At 41.4% G+C, this 21,644-nt stretch overlaps 1 protein-coding gene across 1 annotated transcript in view; it reads right to left on the bottom strand.

Annotated features, from left to right (window-relative positions):
• Positions 1-20,967, bottom strand: part of TFAP2D (transcription factor AP-2 delta) — a 60,545-nt gene extending 39,578 nt beyond the window's left edge. Inside the window, exons 1-5 of the mRNA XM_001149455.6 lie at positions 20,401-20,967; positions 18,887-19,384; positions 15,304-15,364; positions 5,433-5,598; positions 5,142-5,260 (exon numbers count right to left, since the gene is read on the bottom strand). Of these exons, the coding sequence (XP_001149455.1) occupies positions 5,142-5,260; positions 5,433-5,598; positions 15,304-15,364; positions 18,887-19,384; positions 20,401-20,439 (883 nt within the window). The 5' untranslated portion in view covers positions 20,440-20,967. The remainder of the gene's footprint in view (positions 1-5,141; positions 5,261-5,432; positions 5,599-15,303; positions 15,365-18,886; positions 19,385-20,400) is intronic.
• Positions 20,968-21,644: the final 677 nt, after the last annotated feature.

Here is a 21,644-nt window from a genome sequence, read left to right as displayed (position 1 = left end):
GACTGCGATGAGTGAGAACTTAGCTTCTATTATGTTAAGCCAAAGACATTTTGGGAACTGTTATAACAGCTGGCATTATCCTCATCATTATAGATATGATGGTCTTTATTTATGAATTAGGAAAATGAAGCTCAGCTAGGTTAAGTAACCAGTCCAAAGTCAGGCCCTACTTCAAAAATGATATTATTCTGAGGGTAAGAGGTGGTGGGAGGAGTACCAGGCAAAGGGTTAACAGATTTTGCAAGTGGCACAAAACAACTAATTTACGTGAGCTAAGATGTCCAAGATAGGGTCTGAGAGTATATATTTTGAAATGAAAGACAAGAGCAACAGTTACTAAGGATTTAAACTGAGAAAGATTGATGGAGATCATACACAATATTTGGAACTGGTTCCCTTTCTTTTGCTGATACATATTTATACCCTCCATTGTCCCACACTGTTTAAACACACACACACACACACACAGACACACACACAGAAAGAGAGACAGAGAGAGAGAATTTGATCTTCTATCATAACAAATTTCAGCTCAAGGTATTTATATTTACGAGCTTAAATAATCTATACTTTCAGAACCCTGAGTGTTGGCTGAGAAGGTTACACAAGCTTTTGCAAATGCAGCAAAACTGTCCCAGGAAGCACACCACTCAGGCAGACAGAATTCCCTTCTGGTAATACTCTGCGATGTCATTCATCTTGGAACTTCCTAGATAAGAAGGGAGTGATATGCAGGAAGGACAAGGTCATTGACTCCTTGTATTTATTTGAATAACCACCAACTCTGCAAACATACTTCTGAAGTAAAATATGGAGGAGGCATCCACAGAAGTTGCCAATTCAAGAATAATAAACATATAACAAGGGTGTTAAAACTAGAATTATGATATTGGTCAAATTCCTTGAGTGCTTTCCTAGAGAGAATAGTTTCCACTCTAGAAGAGAATTATTTCCACTCTAGAAGAGTATAAAATTATTCCAACATCTCTTCAAGAAGATCAGTTAAGCAAATCCAAGCCACTGTATTTTTCAGAGACTGACATCTTTCTGATATTGTAGATACTAGAATGGATGAGAGCAATGTAATTAGCAAAGGAAAATGGAAAGAAGAGACTTGTAATAAAACAGCATACAAGGAGTTATATCTAATTATTACCTATAGATTTAAACCACTTAGATGAAGACATATGAGTTGAAAAAGAAATTAAATGTGATATTGCTTTCGTGGGACTCAATTCAAATATTTCTATCTCATTCAAAATTAAACAATCTATGTTATGTAGACCCCCCAAAATCCCCAGTCTAAATATCTGCCTTACTAAAATGTTCACTTTTCAAACAACTTTATCAGGTGGAAAAACGTTCAGTCAGTCTAAAGTTCTTCATCCTATTAGTTCGTAGGTACAATAATATTTGTAACAGAAAAGTTGTGAATTACTGGAATATAGTATAAATTTGCATCAAATAACCCTATCTTATACATCCCTAAAATGATTTCTAAAAATAATGGCTCTAATATATGGATTTGAAAACAAAGCTAGGAGCTATTCATACAGTGACTCCATTTAAAAGGAATATACGAAAAATGATTTTTAAAATAATTTTTTAAAAGTAAAAACCAAAGGCAAGCATAGAAACCTAGGGATATGCTAATGAAACCTGTTACGTCAGTAACAAGTGTTGTTTTTGAAAAACAAATGTTCATTTGCTAATTTGAATCCCCATCATAAGGCACTTATGTTCATTGATTGGTCTTCACAAAGATTACATCATCTTTGTGTGGAAAGCCTTCCAGGGTCCCCACACACTATTCCTTCATTGGTAGTCTATGAAAATATCAACAATGGCAAGGCTGTATTCAAATCTTCCCCACAAAGAGGCAGAGTCAAGTATTGCAAAGTTGTAGAAGTTTAACCTTCATGAGATTTATTTCTAAGTCTGCTCTGTGAGGAATACAATCAATTAGATATTTTTTTTCTCCTATGCTCAATATTATGCCAAAATGCGGGGGTATGATTGAACCCCAGTAATGTATTGGGCCATCAGGATGTTTGAGAAACTACTCATCTGGTCATAGCTAGACTACTCTATAACAATTTCAGCAACAGTTTCTAGAGATAGTTGAGAAAAGTTAAGTTACTAACTGTTGGTAATTAAAATGCACATATAAGTTAATGTAGAAAATCCAGAAGATAAAGGAGAGATTTCAGTTTAAAAATGATGAAAGAAATATTTGTATTCTTTCCCACAAGACCATAGAAAGACCATATAAGAAAGCCAATGGCCTGTTTTAGATACTAAAAATCTAGTTTTTGAATTTTTGAAAATAAAAATGTCTAAAAAGTTTCTGGCTCTTGCAAAAATATTTGATTGAGGGAGAAAACATTACTCAAAAACACGGTCAATCCAAGAATTTATAAACAAGAAATAGTAAGTATGGTGAAATTCATACAGGAGTAAAACTGTAGAAATGGAACAAACATTAGACCCATGTTGGATCAAGTTGCCAAAAATGCTGATAAACATCAATGATTTCAATGTCCCAGGAGGTTTGATGAATCAGAGTTGGGTTACTATTATTCTGTATACACCTAATACCGTCTGCAGAGTTCCAGGGGCCATGATCTAATTCAGAACATGGCATCTTGCTGGCTGGAAAGGAGTCATCAGCTGTTACCACCAACCCAACTGAAATATGGGGATAAAAATATAAAAGAGAGTCATCAACAATGAAGTCACTCTTCATGTCAGCTCAGGGTTATAATGAAGCCTATTTCAATGTAGATATAATGTCCTTGTATGTCAAAGATTAGGTTCTCCTCATACCCCAATATAACTTGTAATTTTTAAAACTGTAGGTCATGACTCATGACTCGACAGTGAGTTGTGAAATAAATGTAGTGGGTTTACAAGGAACATTAAAAGAAACAAAATATGGAATCAAATTAAAATATCAGAGAATATTGTACATAGTACTAAAACTTCAATGTGTGTGTGTGTGTATGAAGGTGGGTTTGAGGGTCTTACTATGTCAGGAGTGGAAGGGCGCAAAAGATCTCTTTGACTCTAAATCTGTTTTCTAAGGTTTCATCAATGTGCCTGGAATTCAATAGTGAAAGATTTATTTCTCTACATCCTGAAGATACTGGGGATTTCGAAAGCACATAATTAAGATAAGATGCTCCTCAAAAGGATAAAATCTTGTTTCATTAGCCAAGGCTGATAGCTATCTCTGAGCAGAGGCCACAGGAATAGAATACAAGTCGGGCACTTTTGGGATAGGAGAGGTATGCAGAAAGAGTAGGATGGCAAGACTCCAGAGATCATCCTAGGATTCCACATATTTGACCTGCATCCTTGATGCTAGTACAGATTGATGATTCCCATGCAGGATATCCCAGTGCTCTTGGCTACCACAAAAATCAGTAAGAATTGTGAACATACTTTTTGTGGCTCTTCCGTTAGTACTGACCAGTACTTTCATAGACAGCATGGAGAAAAGTCTTTACTGGGATTGATAATTTTCACACCAATTAGAAATTTCATGAGCATTCATACACAATCATCCCGGGTAGTGAAAAGGGTTCCAAGGAACAATTAAATCAATGATATTTAAACACCACTATACATCAGAATCACCTGGGGAGCTTTAAAAACTTTAGATGCCTAAGCCATCACTCCAGAATGAATTTCAGTTGATTTGGGAATGAGACCTAGGCACTTTGTAAGAAATCTTTTCAATTGACTCTTCTGTGGAGTTGGGTTTGAGAACTACTCGAGTCCTACCACCCATATGATTCTTGAATCCCCTCTATTATCCTGAGCAACTGTTTTGTTATATTTTTAAACAATGATAACTATAATTTTAACCCACATTTTTAATTAAAATGTGTGGAAATCTGTCTCCCTTTGGAATCAATCCATTAGTCATTTTTTTTTTCTACTTTGCTCTTCCCCAATGTGGGTGTATGATAGGTTAAAGCCATCTACCATATGCCAGCCTTTAGTACCAGCACACGCAGGCAAACACAACACAAGACCTAGAACATGGTAATAGTAACACAGTAAATGTCAGTTGTCAATGTTATTGTTGTGGTTGTTATTATCGTGACTACTATCAGGGAACACAGCAAAGATGGCTGTTAAGAGCAAAATCACCAAAGCAATTCTGCCAAGACAAATGTCAAGAACACACTACTTCTCAGTGTTGTACAGTAAATGCTACGTATTGAAAATCTGAAAAAATTATAGATGTTTGGTTTTGTGTTTCATTCACTACTTCCTACAGTGCCATATAGACAAATAATGGATGTATGAAGTAACACAGGTGTGTTCAAGGTGAGGCTTGGCAAAAGGCCCCTGCCTTTTATATTTTAAACAATAGCATTCCACATGATGAAAAAACTTTCCTTTGACATTCAAAAAGTTCCCCACAATGTTTTAAAAAAAAAGCCTTTCAATAATAACTCTCCTTAAAAGAAGACTGAATAAGAATATGTAAAGTTTAGACCTTAATAGGAGAAAAAAAGGAAAGAGGTAAGTTGGAAATATAACAACTTCTGGGAATATATTCATTTCCATTTCTCTTCCTATACTACTGGTTAACCTTAACCTCTCTCTGACTGAGCTGAGCTTATCCACCCATACAGCCTTGAAAGTTCACCATGTCTTTAGAGAGGTCTACTAGGATTAATACAATATGCTTTCAGGCTCAGTATCATGCCTAGACCCCTGTGAACTCTTCATAAAGGGTTATTTCTCCTGTAGATCATGTTGTACTGAATTACAATGGGTTAAGTTAGATTTACTTAAACTCTGAAATAAACAATAATGCAAATGACAAGAGCACTGCCAATTTCATGTTGCTGTTATTTAGAGGCTATTTGGAGAAGTACCCAAAACTTCCATTGTCTTATTTCCTATTACTACCAAGATTAGTAAATTAAATGATATTTTATGAATTATCTAAATCTTAAGTCTAATTTAATCATCATTGTCAAGATAATTTAGGAAATTTACCTTAACTGTTAACTGACTTGCTTAATGGTACAGACAAAAATAAAACAGCGTAATTTAAGAAACCTGAGTTTCAAAGACACACCAACCTTCCAGCATTATTTTGCTAAACTGAAAAGTCATACCTTCGACCAAGGAAGTAAGGAGGGTGACATTAGCTGCTTTCCGTCTTCCTGCTGGTAAGTTTAAGCCAAGCCTATCCAATTTCTCTCTCAGGCAGCGGCCCCCATTCTTTGATTTTGCTCTGTACAAAAACAAACAAAAACTAGGTTTTGAAATTTCACATTCTGATGAAAATTATGAGATGACTTGACCACATGGGGAATACACTATCAGATGGAAGACATCATGACTAAGGGTTGAGGGTATGGTATCAGTTAGCAGAAATTCTGTGCCAGAATACAGCTTTGTCTTACCTTCTCAAAATGCCTCCCAAGAGTGAAGCATTGAGGCACTCAGGTGGGGAGAGGCGCCTCTTTACCTCAGCAATGGTCACCTTGTATTTGGAAGTAGAACTAAGAAGGGACAAACGGCCAGGGACAGAGCAAAATAAGTCTGTGGGGTTGACCACACAGGTGCCACCTTGGGAGAAAAAAAGTATATAACATGTTAGTGACAGTGAAAGAAGCTAACTGCATGAGAGGCAGTTAACATCAAAAGACTATTCTGGATTTGGGAATACATGCTAACAGTTGTACTTATATATCCCCCAGATCATCGCAGGGAGCTGCTCTAAATGTTCTTTCAAATACTACTCAGGGTCATGTCTTTTCAATGTTTGTGAAAATGTCTGTGAGTGTACAATTGTTAGAAACATTGGCATCCTATGGAGTGTAGAGTGACTCACCAGTGCTAATTTTGGCAACATCCACACTAAGAAACACTTCAATTAATCAAAAACCTCAATTCCAATAGTTAAGCTCACAAAGACTAGGTATTACTTATACATGGTTGTATGTTTATGTACACACACAGATGCACAATGTACACAATGGATGGAAATGTTTTATCCACAATTACTGTCTTTTCCAAAGTGTTTGAAAACTGCCATCTTTTCCTCATCCATCTGCCAATTAAAGGCAAAACAGTCACTCAATCCCAGGCACTGCTAAAAACCAGTTACCCATTGAAAGAAATTTCTAATCCATACAGGTGATGATAGGTTAAATACCTCTATTGTATGCCAGCCCTCAATATCAGCACAAGACCCAGAACATAGTAATCATAATACTTATTAAATGTTAGCTGACAATAATATTGTAGTTATAATTGTCATTGTAAATGTAAATTGTAAATGTCATTGCCATTATTACTATTAGGGAGCAAAACAAAGATAATTGTCAGTAGCAAAATCACCAAGGCAATATTGCCATGCTGGGGTTCTGGAACAGAAGCTTTCTGTCTCCAAGCTCCAGAAAGCCCCCTGAGCTTCAATCTCCTCCAGGAACAACAGTGTATGTTCCCTATCCTCAGGCAGTCGACAATAACTGAAGAGGACTTGACGATCCAAAGGTGATCATCTCTGAGAAGCATTTCCCACTGTCCAATTCCTCCCCCACTGCAAGACTTTGGAGCCAATGTCCACCCTGCTAACATGGTGACTATACAGTTCCGGGATCCAAAACCGCCTCATGCATTGAGCAATCTGAAGGCAGAGTTTTTAAGGGTCCGAGGCAAATTCAAAGTTGGCGTTTTTGATCATGTATTTTGTTTCTTCAGCTAGGGTCAATCTTACAACCCATATCCAGAAAAGGGACAAGTTCTATGAGAGAAAAGAGGTTTTAAAAAAGTAGGTGGGAGAAGAAAAATGGGCAGAAGAGTGTTGTCTAAAATATTTTCACTTTGTAGCTTGTTAGAAGCATAAAATCTCAGACCCACCTCCAAACTTTTTGAGTCAGAATCTGCATTTTAATGAGAGCCTCAGATGATTCACATGGTCATTAAAGTTTGAGAAGCACTGAACTAGGACTTACCACTTGCCTCCCAGGTATCTCTTACCCTTATTTACTAACTAGCACATATGGCATGTTATACCGGTGGTAGAAATTCTGGCATTCAGATTCTGGTATTTTCCCTGGGCTGGGTTGCAAAAGAACCTGGGAGGACATTTAAAAAGTCAAAGGGATCCCAAACCTGAGGAGACAGAAAAAGTTAACCTTGCCCCACTCTTAAAACATTTCTACCCCTGTACCTTCTGGAATTCTTCCTGATTGTCTTTTGGTCACCCAAGTTTTCCTTGCAAGTGCTGGAGACCAAGATCTTTCTCCCTAAGCATTCTAAAGCCCCTCCAAAAAACAACAACAAACCAACAAAAACCAGAAGAGTAATCAGTGGGAATGTCAGGGTAGCCAACCATCTGCAGGCTAGAAGTTAGGTCCTGTGCACTCTGCCAAAACCTCCATGCCACTGTCTGAAAACCTGTTCGCAGTTAGAAATCTGAGAGTTCAAAATCTCAATCGTCAAATTAAAATCCATTTCTTGACATCAAACTTGTAGCCAATACAATGGCAAACCATGTAAACACCTGCTTTAGGAGCTAAAAACAAATTCTCCTGTACTTCCCCCTCTTCATATTCTCACCGAGTTTTAAGCCAAAATACAACAATAAAAATGTTCCCCCAGATTCCTGGACCTAAGACTACCATTTCACTTTTGTTATCGGTTTCACTCTGTACTTAGAGATGCAAAATGCATTTAAAAAAAATTCTTAAATGACTTCTTAAAATTTTAGATGAACAGGAAAGCAAGGTAGGTATTAATGAGTCTGTGGTGTAGAGTCATACTGTGAGAATTTTGATCCTGATTATTTTAGGAATTAGATAAGTCTACCCCAAATATATTAAACAAAGAGAAATCAATGTCTTTATGCAAAATTCACATAGCCCTCTTCTAAAAACGGACCTCTACTCACAGTCACTATAAATCATAAGCAAATTGATATTCTGACATAAACTTTCCTCTCTTGCATACTAGCCAGTATACAAATGAGGACACAAGGAATCTCACCCAGTTGCCAGTTAGCTTCAAGTTTATGATAAGTGAGAGAACAGAGCGTTTGAGTATATGTATGAATTATTTTCCTGGATGCTAAGGGTAGGGAATACCACAATTTTAGAACTTTCTTATCTTTACTAATCTTCAGTGGATTAGAAACCTAATTTAGGGAGATGTAGATGATTATCATTTTTAAAAGAAGTTGTTAGATCAGGCTCTCCCCAACTGGAAGACTTTTGGCAAAGTGAACCTTATGTGTTGAAAGCCAGCTGCTCCCAGGGAAGCCACTGAGTCTGCTACCTACCCACGTGCTAATTCCCTGGGCCCAGAGTCTCCCTCTCCTACATCTAGGTTGGGCTTCTGGCTTATGCTCAAGTAGACATTTATTAGGTAAGTTACACAAGCTGCATATTAAGAGTATGCTTTATGCACACACAAATTGCCTGAAGGATTTATTTTGTATTCAGGATTAGCCAGCAACTCTAGAGTCTTTTATTTTTTATGTCACAGCATCTTTAAAGGGAATTTCTGTTGCTTTGATACCTGGCATTGCTGCAGCCTTGGGGAACTCTCTAGTCCTGGCTAAAGATTTGGCAACTTGTAGAGTTTACAGCAACTTGGGGAACCTGATATCTTTCTTCTCGGTGATTTATTCTTTAGAGAGGTGGAAAAAAGTAATAGGTCAATATCACCAGGGTTTTGCCTTTAGATTGAAGGTGCTGAGGGAGTGATACTTCTTTAAGATAATCCAGACTACAGATGGTGATGATGAGATCTCAAAGAAGAATGTTATGAAACGTTGGCCCACACCAAGCCATTTACAGTAGTCATCCCCAGTGTTACTACTTGAACTTCCTCATGGTGCTTGTGTTGCATGTCAGCTCATATTGAAATTATGTGATAATCATTCTAGATTCAGCATCACAATTAAGAATGTCTTTGATTCTATAGCCAGTGTATTCATGCAGAACTTCTCCAGAGTTCATCCCTTTTCCATATACAGTTCACAGAAGCAATACTTTCACAAAGTTCACTATTTTTAAATTTGGAATTTGGAGATAGGGCTTTCTATTTTCAGTGATGCTGCAAATTCTGATGGGTAGCTATGGTAACAGTGGTAAGAAATCAGAAACTATCTACTCAAGGTCCTTTGCCTAGGACATGGCTTTCATAAAAGGGATAACTTTGCCATAGCTACAGGAAGAAGTCAGCCAGAGACTTCTGGCTCAGGTGTGACAAAACTAGCACAAAATACATGGATGCAGATCCTCCAGCTGCCATATCTTGTTAGATCTTACTCGGTTTGAAGAAGCATGGGGTGGCTTTACCTTGGCTGCCTTGGCATAACGGGGGACATCTGGCCAGTGTCTGCAGACAGTGTGGGGCAGTGGAAAGAGTACAGGGCTACAAGTAAGAATTTGACCAACTATCGACTCACGCAACTTTGGGCGAATGACTCTGGGTCTCAGTCTGTCCATCTAAACAATGAAGATGCTCACACTTGCTCTACTTATCTCCCCACCTTGTAAGGAGGTGCAACGGGAAATGGATGCACGCACGCTCGGCAACCTGATTATAGGCCACCCAACCCCGCCACTTTTTAAAAAAAAAACAACTACCCCTTTGCAGGGTGTGAACTGCGGGGTAGGACAAGACAGGTCCCCCCACCGACACACACACACACACCCCGCCACCGTCTGTGCTGCAACTGGATGGGAAAGACAAGCGCCGGCGCCTGGGTGAGCTTTTCCTCTTCTCATCCCAGGCTACTGGGGCAGAGGAAACAGCGGCGGCTGTCTCCAAGGAGCCGCGGGTCCCTGGAGCCTCTAAATCTGCCTCTGAGCCACACGCACGGCCTCCGCGCCTCCCCCTCTCAGAACGCACCCAGCTGTGGCGAGAGGTCCCGCGCGCTCTCCAGGTGCGATCAATACTTCCTAGCGGGCTTCCGGGCGCTGGGCCGGTGCGCGCATCCTCTCCAAAGCCACAGCGCCGCCCCACTCGTCGTAGCGTCGGTGTTGACATAATTAGACCAAATCTTGAGAGCAAAATAAATGATCTGTTCGCCTTACAGCCAAACAGATGTTTACAATTCAAATGAAAGAAATACAAACGGCAGGGATTTTTCTTCTCCCCTTCTTCATCTCCAGTGATCGCTCTTTTTTTTCTGACACATTAAAAATGTGTAAGCGATTACAAGAGTTTCCTGTCCCTGTTTGTTCTGCGGTTGCATTTCTGCGAGGTGCGCCTGTGAGTTGGGTGGGGAGAATTATTCTCTGCTGCTTCCTCTCTAGCCTCTCACCCTTCCTAAACCTCCTCCCCCATGTTACCCCTCCCCCCCATGTTACCTCTCCCCCCACGGCAGCAGATATTAATTGTAATCAAACAGCAAAGGATGCGGACTTAATTGGAATCAAGTAGGCCTTTGATGATGTGTAAGGAGCGAATTGTTTGGGGGGAGGGTATAACATTACAGGTATAGCTGGATTACCAGGGCCGAATGAGCTTCTCCTTTTGTAGATTCCAGGCAGAACAAAAGAGAGGTGTGCGTGAAGAGACTGGCTGGTTTAATGTGGCGGTAGGTGTGTAATGGTGTATATTAGGGTGTGTGTATGGCGGGGGTTGGGGGGAGATTAATCCCCATTCCCCAGTGCAGAAAGTGTTTTGGTTTCTGCTGATTTTCAAAGCAGTTATAGAAATTAGAGAAAAGGCTGTAGGCTGTGGGAAAGCCACCTCTTTCCCTCTACAACCCCCAACGCCCACAAAGATTTCCAACAAATCATGCCTCTGGATGCTTTGGTACAAGAGTTTTAGATTTCATATAAAGGAGATTGAATTTCAAACCTGCAGAATCTGCACTGGGGACTAAGGAGGCAGGCGAGGCTTGAGGTATATCTCTGGCTCTATCTTCACCCATAATGGATGAACCATAGAGATGAGATTTGGCTAGCGAGAATAGTGATTCCAGGTAATCCATCTGGAATCCGAAGAGTACTGACAAAGGAAGAAGAGCAAGGCTTCCCACGGTCCTCCAATTGTACTCCTTCAGGAGCTGCTGAAAGAATCCACGGCTTTCTCCATCCCGGATTCCAAGGCTCTGGGCCTTCCTGAAACCCAGAGAAGCAGAGGAAATCGCTTCTTCCTGCCAAGCAGCCTGCTGCCGGCCTTGAGGCCGGCTAAAGGGAAAAGCGATCAGGTCCTTCTACTCTGTTATTGGCAGACTGAGCAATTGAAGCTAAGGTTCCATTTCAAGGAATTTTTTTTTTTTAAAGAAATTAAATCAGATCTGACAATGTTTGTACCGCGGCGTAAATGCCTTTGCCTTGGCGTGCCAGTCACCTCTAAGCGCTCAGACAAACTCAAACTCTCTTAAAACGTGCAGAGTTCAGATCATATTAATTCCTCCAAAATGTTTTGATTCAAAGTAGTTTGTATTTTGTGTAGCCACGGGCAATCAGGAAAGCGCTCCTGCCTGCCCATGGCCGGGTCCGCTCCCTCTTCGCGTGGCCCAGAGGCTACGGCAGTATTTAAGCTTCTGAAATTAGCCTGGGGCTGCAAGGCAGAATGATCACAAAGCGAAACAAGGGCGCTTCCCCTCTTCACTTTTTTCATTTTTTCCTCTCCCATCCCCCGCCCCCCCCCCCCCTTTTTAGTTGCCATCTCGATTTCACAAAAGAGACCAGGGCCAAAATGTCACTTTCCACCCACGTAAGGAAAAGCTAGGTCTTCTCATCTAGCCCACTTCTGAGGTCCACAGCCCACTACCCACTTGTACCCCCACCCTGCGATTCCAATATGGATCCATTTATTATGAGCTTCATCATCACCATCGTCATCAACATTGTTCACTTATTATTAAATACTCAGAGCAGGAAATGAAAGGGACCGGTGTCTGGCAAAGGGGAGGCGGCCATAAGGGAGCCTCAGAAGATTCAGGGGGGAAAAAAAGAGTGAGATTTTCTTTCTTTTTTTAATGATTAAAAACACAGACGACTCCTGTAAATAGAAGCCTCATTTCTTCAAGAGATGCCTTTTGAAACCCGATATCTGAATATTCAACGAAGGCAAAGCTCCACTCTGTACGTACAACATTAATATGATCTCTGCAGAATTTGCTACTCAGTAATATTAACATATCAAAGCCTACGCCCGAGGCGAAAGAAGCTATCGATACGCGAGCACAGGGTAAAGTAAAGATTATTGGTTCTGATGGTTGGAGAGCCGGAGCTGCGGGCAAAATCGCGTACACCATTAACCGAGAGTCAGCACGCAGGGAGCTGCGCCTCCGAGGCAGTGGCAAATATTTTATCTAGGTGGTAATTACCTAGCTGCTGCCCCCTCTTTAACGCATTCTTTGGCTATCGGGCCTTCATTACAGGCTAAAATAATGTAATTGCACTTAACAAAATGAGTCAGGGCGACGCTATTTTGTTCTTTACAAGTTGAAGTCACCAAATGTGAAGAACAACTGAGAATGCCCAAGCCCTCCATGCCACTGCAAACCAGGACAATGTCCCTGATTAACTCATGTAAAGTACATAGGCACCCATATTTCTTCAAGAACATCATTTGGGGTCTTTGGAAGTGGAATCTATTTTTTTCCCTCCCATAGTACATTCTAGAAACCATTAGAAATGTAAATTAATCCGGGAACTTAGCAGAAAAGAGAAAATGGTGAAAAATTGTGCTTTGCAATAAATCATGTTTCATGTGGTGGGTCATCTGTAAAGCATGAGCTGGAAAAGAAACAGACATTCTTAGCTTTTAGACAATATCGGGTTATATGAAGTATAGCAGTATAGCAGCACTTGAGTTAATGTCTTCCTGATTTTTGGTGAACACAAGTAGTCTGAGCTGTTGATATTAGGGGTCCTGTGTACTACCATGACAATTGAGAAAATAGGCTTCTTTAGGGTTTTGTAAAAGGAAGTTCTGAGATGAGGGGCTGGGCAGGCTGCAGCAAAATATACGCCCTCTTTTGGGAATACACTTCCCTGCTATCCACTTGTAAATTGACATGAACATTGATTGTTTCAGAATAAACAGACACGTATAGACACACACCCTCCTCTCCAAGGCTCAACTAGGTTAACTGGCCTTTCTCTAAGACACGTGGAAATGGAATAAACTCAGCAGCTAAAATCTGAATTCCTATGAAGAGGGGTTTAGTCAAACAAGACAGACGTAAACCCCAAATTACATTCCCTTTCTCTCTGGAGCTTCACTAGTCTCATATGACATCAATATTTGGTTTCAAGTAGCAGATTCGACGATGCTTTTTAGTTGAAACGAATAGGGACCGAATTCTACAGGAATAATAAAGCATCACCTAAGGAAGATAATTTCTGTGGCTCTGATAAGGTAGCTAACATTTTGGAGATACCTAAGAGCTTTGGCCTTTCTTGGGAATTGAGTGAGGGGGTGAGAGGGTGTCCCTTAAATCTCTCCCCAGAAATTCAATGGATTCCAAAGCCTCTTCCTCTCTAACTCCGTCCTCGGCCTCAAGTAACTCCACCCTCTGTCAGGTATCTTATGCTCAGATGCAGTTTCCAAGCATTTGAGAAGGTGATCTTGGTATAAGTGTGGAAGCGAATGCAAAATTGCAGTAGCAAGAGGCCGGCTGTGGGAGAAGCGGGCTCCCGTCCCTAATTAGTGGCGCTGTCCTTCAGCACCACCGAAGTCTCTAAGCGCCCTGAGTGTTCTTGCCTCACCTTATTTTTACCCGTCCCAACAGACCCCTGACCAGCACATCTCACCTGGTCCCCTGTTCACTGTGTAAATCTTTTTTGCCTCCTCCAACACAGTGCATTCAATATTCATCAGTCTTGGGCCTATTTTATTCCATTTCAATAGGTCTGAGTACCAGCGTGGCTGGCAAGCTTAATATTCCTCATTTAAAAAATCTTTGTGGAGTTATACCACGTATATGTGTGTGTGTGTGTGTGTGTGTGTGTGTGTGTGTGTGTGTGTTTTAATCTCCATAGGGTGAAACAAGAAGTGTTGAGCAGCTCTTTTAAATTTAATGTAAACTACCAGCATCCACCAAAACAATAACCAAGTTCCAAAAGGAAAGCACCCTTTGTTTTCTTTCCTCCTCAGTTTAAATGGAGTTTACATTGGACATTGGGATGTAAAATCTGCAGTTTAAACATGAAAGAAGCAACTGATTTCTACCAGCTCATCTCTCTATCTGGAAAAGCAAATCTTTCAAGAAACTTTCAGAGGGATGGAGAAGGGCTGAAGGACACTTATTTGGTCCCATCAGAAGAGACTCAGTTTTTAGTGTTCTGTTACTGCAGACAACTGTGGCCCTGAAGCAGGAATTAGTCTTGGTGAATAGACCACATCTTATTAATTCGTATGAAGTTAGGATAACAGCTGGTCCCTCTTGCCTTGTGTGCTGCTCGGGTTACTCAGCTTGCTAGAAAAATAAACTTCAGAGGCTTTGGGTACAGTTAAGTAGGGGAAGCTAGCAAAATCTGCACTGCCTTAAGGCTCTGAGAATGTCATAGTTCAAAACCTTTTGTCAAAATGGAACATCTGAGATGCAGCCCCCTTTAGTGCCCGAGCTGAAAGCAACAGCTCTCTCCTCTCCTCTTGCCTTCCCCCACCTTCCAATTCCATGGGTAACTCTGGATTCAGATGTTTCCCTCAACAGATGGGAACAAGAAAGCTTTATCCAGTACAGTTAACACCACCTCCTCCTCCCACCTTCCCTTAAAGAAAGAAATGTCCTGGACACTTAGAAAAATAAGGGCAGCTACAATATTGGTGTTTCATTAGCCTCCCCTGAAGCCTCAATGATCTAGCCTTTCACAGAATCCCTAAAAGCCTGAAGCTAACACCATCACCTCAAACACCCAGGCTGTGGCTAGCACATTTAGGGCTAAAAAAGACCAGAAATTCTGCTGGAGGATGTGGTATTAGTGCTGGGGGAAGAGGGTGTGAGAAACTTCTTTCTTTCTTTCTTTCTCTCTTTCTTTCTTTCTTTCTCTCTCTGTCTGTCTTTTTCTTTTGTCTTTCCTTCTGCCTCTAACTTTGATTCTGTCACTGTTCTGTGAGGAGCAACAAATATCTCCTATCACAAGCCTTATGGGCATAGCCTGGGTTCAAACGTTAATGAAAGAAAGGAGGCTTTTTAATGTGGATATGCCAGTGTTGGACTAGAATAATTGACTAAGCATAATTGTTTTCTTAATCATCAGAAAAGGAATCTGAGCACAACCAGATCTTCTAAACAAAGTAAGAGATAGGAGAAGAATGTCTAGGGTTAACATGTTGTTACTTGTTACTTACCTCTTCTTATCACTCCACCTTGGCCATTGAGAACAAGCCCACACTGGGCCTCCACAGAGCCCTTAATAAAAGAAACAGAAATAAAATTACTTAAATGGATACTCATATGCATGACCACGTAGGTAAAGTCTTTTAGACTAGCCCATCCCTGAACTCTGTTTCAGTAGACATTTGAAAGCAAGCATTGAGCTGAAGCAAGCTTGCCAGCAAACACAATTTTTTAAAAAATTGCAAGAAAAACCACAATCTAAAAGTTGTATAAATCTTAAGGTGTGCATTTTACATCACCATACAATATTACACTTCAAAGTGCCTGGGAGTCTTTCATCTTGGCATAAGAGAATGAGAAGCCCTTTGAGTCCCCATCAAGGCACACAGCGTATATACAGACAGTGTACACTCAGCACTTTCTGAGTAGAGCAAATTACACCTAGAGTGTCAAGTCTGGGACTGTGGGTTTCTTGAGGACACAGAGGAGCTATTTCATATGCAGGATACAAGATGTCTTATGGAGGTTCTGTTTTACCCCAAATGTAGGAACATCCTGTAATGCTACCCAAAATGGGCCTTATGAAGGAAAAGTCTTCAGGTTCACTCACTGTAGGCCTTCAAAGTCCTAATGGATTGAGGAATCCCTAGAGCTGGAAAGATGGAAAGAGTTTGCTGATTTTTGATTAGGAAAAATAAAAATTTCTCCCTGTCTGTCGTTTTCTTTTTTCCCAAATCAAAATGTGTTAAAGGCTCATTTTCCTTTACAAACAAACGAGGTATTGGACATGAAAGAGGCCTTGAAGGGTGTTAACCTACCCAACAGCCCGTGAAGAGTTAAGTAAATGCGGAGAGAGTCGGTGCATAATAAAAACCCACTTTACAAAACAACCTTTACAACCCTGGCTCCCTTTCGCCTCCCCATTTTCACCATATTGAGGCAGGCCTGTAAGACCCCCCTTTTCAACCTACTCACAAGCTCTTTCTTATTTTAAATGTTCTGCCTTAAAGTGATTATCAAATCAATATGAAAAAAAAAACTTGGAGACTGAGCATAAATTAAAGCGGTGATGGGAAAAGGTGTGACAGTTTCCTTTGTTGGCCATAGCAAATCTTTTTAGGGGACTCAAAGATGGAACTGAAGCCACAAGACTGTTTGCATCTGTTAGGCAGACTTAGACCGCCCTCCAAACCATTGGACTTTCACTTAAAATTCTGTGCAGGGAAAAGTATATTTACATTTGTTGCATTTGAAATGAGGCATATGCTGATGAATGTTTTAAAAAGGAAGAAATAAAAGGAGAGAGACGGGTTTCTCCCACACACTCCCTCCCCATTTCTTGTTTTAAAAGTAGCTATGACTCTTTCTTTTTCATTCTGCCAACTTGGAGCAAGAACAGTGGAAGAAAATAACTTGTCAGATTTACAAACTTGCTACATAGCATTCATAGATTAAATAGATAGATAAAGATGGATATATATTATGATATATACATACATGGATATATCTATGTAAAGGTATAAACGTATATCACACACAGTACTATATTTCTTCTAGTATCTTGGAGTGTGTCCCTTAGTATGCGTAATTTTGCTTCAGTATGAGTAATAAAAGAGAAAAAGGACATTCGTATATGGAAAAAGAGATAGGCTGAAGAAAAGCTTTCAAAATATCTGAAATGTAGATGATAAATGGTCTCAAAGCTCTCCAAAGCAGTGAATCACTTTCCCTCCCACTCTCTGGCGCACGGTTACAATGTTTATTTTCTTAGAAGAAACGAATCTTGGTTTCTTCACTTAACAAACTTTTTCCCCTCATAAGTAAAACATGTTGTTTGGTCGGATGACATTGCATAAATGACCAGTTGAACGGCACTAAGTCGAAAATTGGATAAACTACGGTGTCCTTTTGCACGGGATTCGCTCTTTGTCTAGTGCTTGCAAATGTTCTAATCCGCTCTTTTGAAAAATGCTCGGCTTTGTGCCTAGCACAGAAAAAAAATTTGTACAGATACAAAAAAATCAGCAGCAGACGCGGCTATTAAAAGGAGTAAATAGGTTTTAGTTGAGCTAAGCATTGAATGGCAGATTTTTTTCCCTCTTGAGACATAAGGGGATCCTTGTGAAAAATGTAAAAATGCCCTGAGCGTATAAAATTATTTTGTGAATATAAATGTAGAAAGTCAAGGTTTATGGAGCCAAATCTTTTTTCTTGTGCACCGGTCTTACTGCTATGGCTCTTTGTTGGAACTGTAAGGGCTTTCACTTTAATTTAAAAATAATCTCTTGCTCAAAGGTAAATGAGGAGGAAAGATTTTTTGTGCGCAACAAGGGATCTCTTACGTCTCCAACTTATGTACTTAGAATATTTCCCTATTTGTCCTGGAGAGTGTGAAGAAGGTGGCCAGCTTTGTGCAGACAGAAAAAGTAGGAACTCACAGGTAGAACTGCACTTTTAGCTAAAAGGAGCTAAAAATATGGGTCTTTTGAATTATTTTCTGGGTATTTGTGGGCTCATTTGTTTGAAATACGCCTATGGCAACATAATTGCATAATTATAAATTCTATCGTTGGTAAAGAATGTGCAAACACGTGTTAAGAAATAAAGTAGAAGAGAGATCATCTGATTGAGTGATGGCCTCCACAGTGTCTGAATACCTGCCTTCTTTCCTTCCTTCTTCTTTTTCTCCCTTCCTTCCTTCCTTTTCTCCTTCCTCCCTTCCTTCTTTATTTTTTCCCTGTTTCATTACCGTTACTGCCTCATTTTTATCTTTTTAAGGAGGTGCATTTTACGTAAAATGTAATGGCTGGAAGAGCAAAAATAAACTTGTAAATTACCTAACTGGGCTGCGGTTTTGAGTGCACGTCAGGCAGAGAGAATTAAACTCAACCCTACACCCTGGCAAAGTGCACTGTGCGGATTATTTCCTTGGGGTAGACCTTTGAGACTTTCATTTGCGATTCTTTACTTTCCACAGATATCTAGTGTATTTGGTGAAACTTTTGCTCAAGCTTAGGGTCCCAACAATTTCCTTAGAACAAGCCTGTTTGTAGTAAGATCTCCACAAGCTCAGTCTGAGACAAACACCTGGGACGCCTCGGAAGACCCTGTAAAGTGCAGAGATTGAGGGTACGATTGGTCATCAATTTATTGGATCTTACTCTGAGTCCGGTTGGCCCAACCCCAGACTCCTCGATCTCCTCCACCTCATCCCCTCAGGGTCACAAATGTTGATTCACAAAAGACTTCTGTGAAGACAAACCAAAGATGGAGGGCCGCAGCCGCCCGGACTCCCGCGCGTCCAGGTGAAATGCCTGGATCCAATGAGAGGAAGAAAACGGGCACACTCCTCCTCTAATTGTTTTGATAACTTTCCATAAGTGGTGTGTGTGTGTGTGTGTGTGTGTGTGTGTGTGTGTGTGAGAGAGAGAGAGAGAGAGAGAGAGAGAGAGAGAGAGAGGAGAAGCGAGAGAGAGAGAGAGAGGAGAAGCGAGAGAGAGAGAGAGAGACGCTTTACAGTCGGAGCATTAATGGGGCGGGAGGGGGAGGGCGAAGAGGGGAGGGAGCAGACAAATTCGCTGCATGCTTATTTACCTGCAAGTCGTCTGCTCCCGCGGCGGCCAGCCCCAGGCTGGGCCCTGGCAGGAGTCTTTGATCTGGGTGCATTCCATACTGAGAGCCATGGCTCATGAGGGACAGGTCGTGGCGGCGGTAGGCATCGAGGCAGCCCAGCTCCCGCCTCTGCTCGTCCAGGCAGGACGACTTGAGCGCCCGCGCATTGTGCAGGTTAATAAAGTCGGTGGGCTCCCCGTGGTGGATCTGCTGGTAGTACTGTTGCGAGTGGTGGAGAGAGTTCAGAGAGTAGGCGTCGGGGGTGACGGCCGGGTGGCTGTGCTGAAACTCGTAATGGAAGGACTGGTGGTGGAGCGGGGTGTACTGGTGGTTAGTGGAGAAGTAGGGGGACGCAAACTCGGTGCCGGTGGTGGAGTAAGTTAAAGGAGAGGAGGAGGAATAGGCGACAGTGGAATTGGCTACTGACTCCAGACAGCCAAGCTGCATCAAACGGTAGCTGTTTGATCCGTCGTGACGTATCTGGAAGGAAGAGGGGGAAAAGGGAGAGCAGAAAAACTTGAGGTTTGTCATTTTGCAACCAAGGCGCCGCTCTCCCAGAGCCAGGAGCTTTCTCTGGCACTCCAAGGAAAGCGAGCGCGTAGGACTCGGGCCGAGCCGAAGCCGGGTCTCAGCGTCTTCACCAGAGAGCCTTTGCAAACAGGCGAACTGGGGGTGGGCGGCCTCGTCCTCACAGTCGAGAGAGCGGGAAAAAAATCCCCCACCCTATATAGGTGCGGGTGACACCACACACGCACACACACGGACAGACACACACACACAGACACACACACAGCCCCTGCCCAACTTGTGCAGGGAGCTTGGCGTTGGGATCCAGGTTTGCAACTGACTCCGGGGCCGCGGGTAGCAGAGGAACGAGTCCACCCGAAAAGAGCGCTGGCCCGGGCCGCCTTGCCACTCTAACTAGACCCCAGCATCGAAATTCTGCGCCTGTCTATGCCGAGATGTTCGGCCCGGGCTGCTCAAAATCATTGTCCATATATTTTAAAAAATCCAGTCTGTGCAAATCGTTCAACTTGCTCCCTTCCTTAGTCATTCGAGGGAGGGAATCCGACTCCCTCTTTTCTGCTTCCCTTTCCTTGAATAAGCCCATTCCAAAAGGGGTGCGTTTTCCCCATCCCCCTTGTCCATCTACTGCTCCCGCACCAGTCCCTTTTCTTTGCTTTTCTGAGAATCTTTCTTTCCGTCTCTATCTCTTTCTCCTCACTCCCCCCTTTTATTATTAGGATTATGTTTTCCCGCTCATTATGGCAAATGTTTCTTAACGTGGCAGAGAGTTGCCCTCCCTGGCGACAGATGTCATAACGAACTTTCTCCCCTTTCCTTCCTTAACTTCCCCCGAAAGACAGATTATAATTAAACGTAACGGTCCAATATAGATTAGAGACAGGGGAGGCTGCCACCGCCGCCGCCACCGCCGCCACCGCCGCCGCCGCCACACACACGCGCGCTCAAAAAAAAAAAAAAAGTAATAATACCTCGGCATCGTGGACTAGTCCCGGAAAGGTAGTTGACATGTTGGGTTTCTCCGAAAGCTTACGATGCAATTTCCCCCTCCAAAAAAAGAATCGGGAAAAAAAAATCCAAACTTCTTGTATTTTCCAATTTTTAAAGGAAAAAAAATGTTCTATAGATAGATATCTAAATTGTAATGGTTTTGCCCGGATCAGATAGCTCCTTGCCTCGTACCCACTTAAAAACCTGTAGGAACAAAATTTTCCCTCTGCACAAAAGCAGCTCCCTGGAACAGATTTTGTACTTGCTGAGTATTTCTTTGGCTGATGTCGTAGGTCCCTTGGTAATATAGAAGTTTTGAAAATTAAGCATCAGCACTGAGAACTGGGAGGACAATAGGCAGAAGAGATTTATCCCAGGAGACAAGGAATAAATATTGTATCTTCGCCTAATAAGGAACTGGAGGTTCTTTCAACATTTTTATCCATTTTTTCCAACCTTTATCATGCTTTTCTATACCGACTGAGGTGGGGACTTATCTCTGTGGAGAGTATTTGCACACATTTTATTGTGAAGCTAGAGCTCTAGCTCCAATATATGTATATTAGAGATAGAAATATATATTAATTAAAGCTTCCTTTTATATGGGGAAGTGTTCATTCCTATTGGTTCCACTCCCTGGATGCTGAAAGCTGCTTTTTCCAACAACCACCCGAATCAATTTTGCCCAGATTGGGGTGTCTGCCTTCGCCCAAGTGGAAACAATGCTGGTCTTTCCATATTTACATTGAATTTGGGTTCTTTCCCCTTTTTTGAAAGGCAAAATCAAGCGGTGGCTTACACTTTTCAGCAGCTTTAAAAATAAATAACGGTGATGGTCAGTCCCAAGTTTCCATCATCAGGAAATGGTGTAACTGGCAATGCATTTAGGAAAAATGCAAGGGAATAAAGATGTAAGACAAGATTCTACATTTAGGTAAAATGTTGTCTTTCACTCCCCAAACCAAACCATATCCCCCCTCTTTTGTGTTTTTCTTCTTCCCTTTTGGAAACACTGCTGGTGGTGGTGGGGTGTAGACCGTTTAGCAGTAGCCTTAGGTTTTTGAACACTATTACCCCCAAAATAACCCTTAAATGCTTGGAAGTTATATTTTATAAATAGAGGGCAGGAAGGAAGCAGTGCACACATATTTCCATCTCTTCAGTGGATTTCTTGACTTTCAAACAGTTTTTGAGCTTTCCTTCCTTCAAAATTCAGCTTCCTCCA

The sequence above is a fragment of the Pan troglodytes genome, chromosome 5 (assembly GCF_028858775.2).
Source record: "Pan troglodytes isolate AG18354 chromosome 5, NHGRI_mPanTro3-v2.0_pri, whole genome shotgun sequence".
Taxonomy (NCBI): Eukaryota; Metazoa; Chordata; class Mammalia; order Primates; family Hominidae; genus Pan; species Pan troglodytes.
The sequence above is the reverse complement of the archived record's forward strand: the minus strand, read 5'-3'. Positions and strand labels throughout refer to the sequence as shown.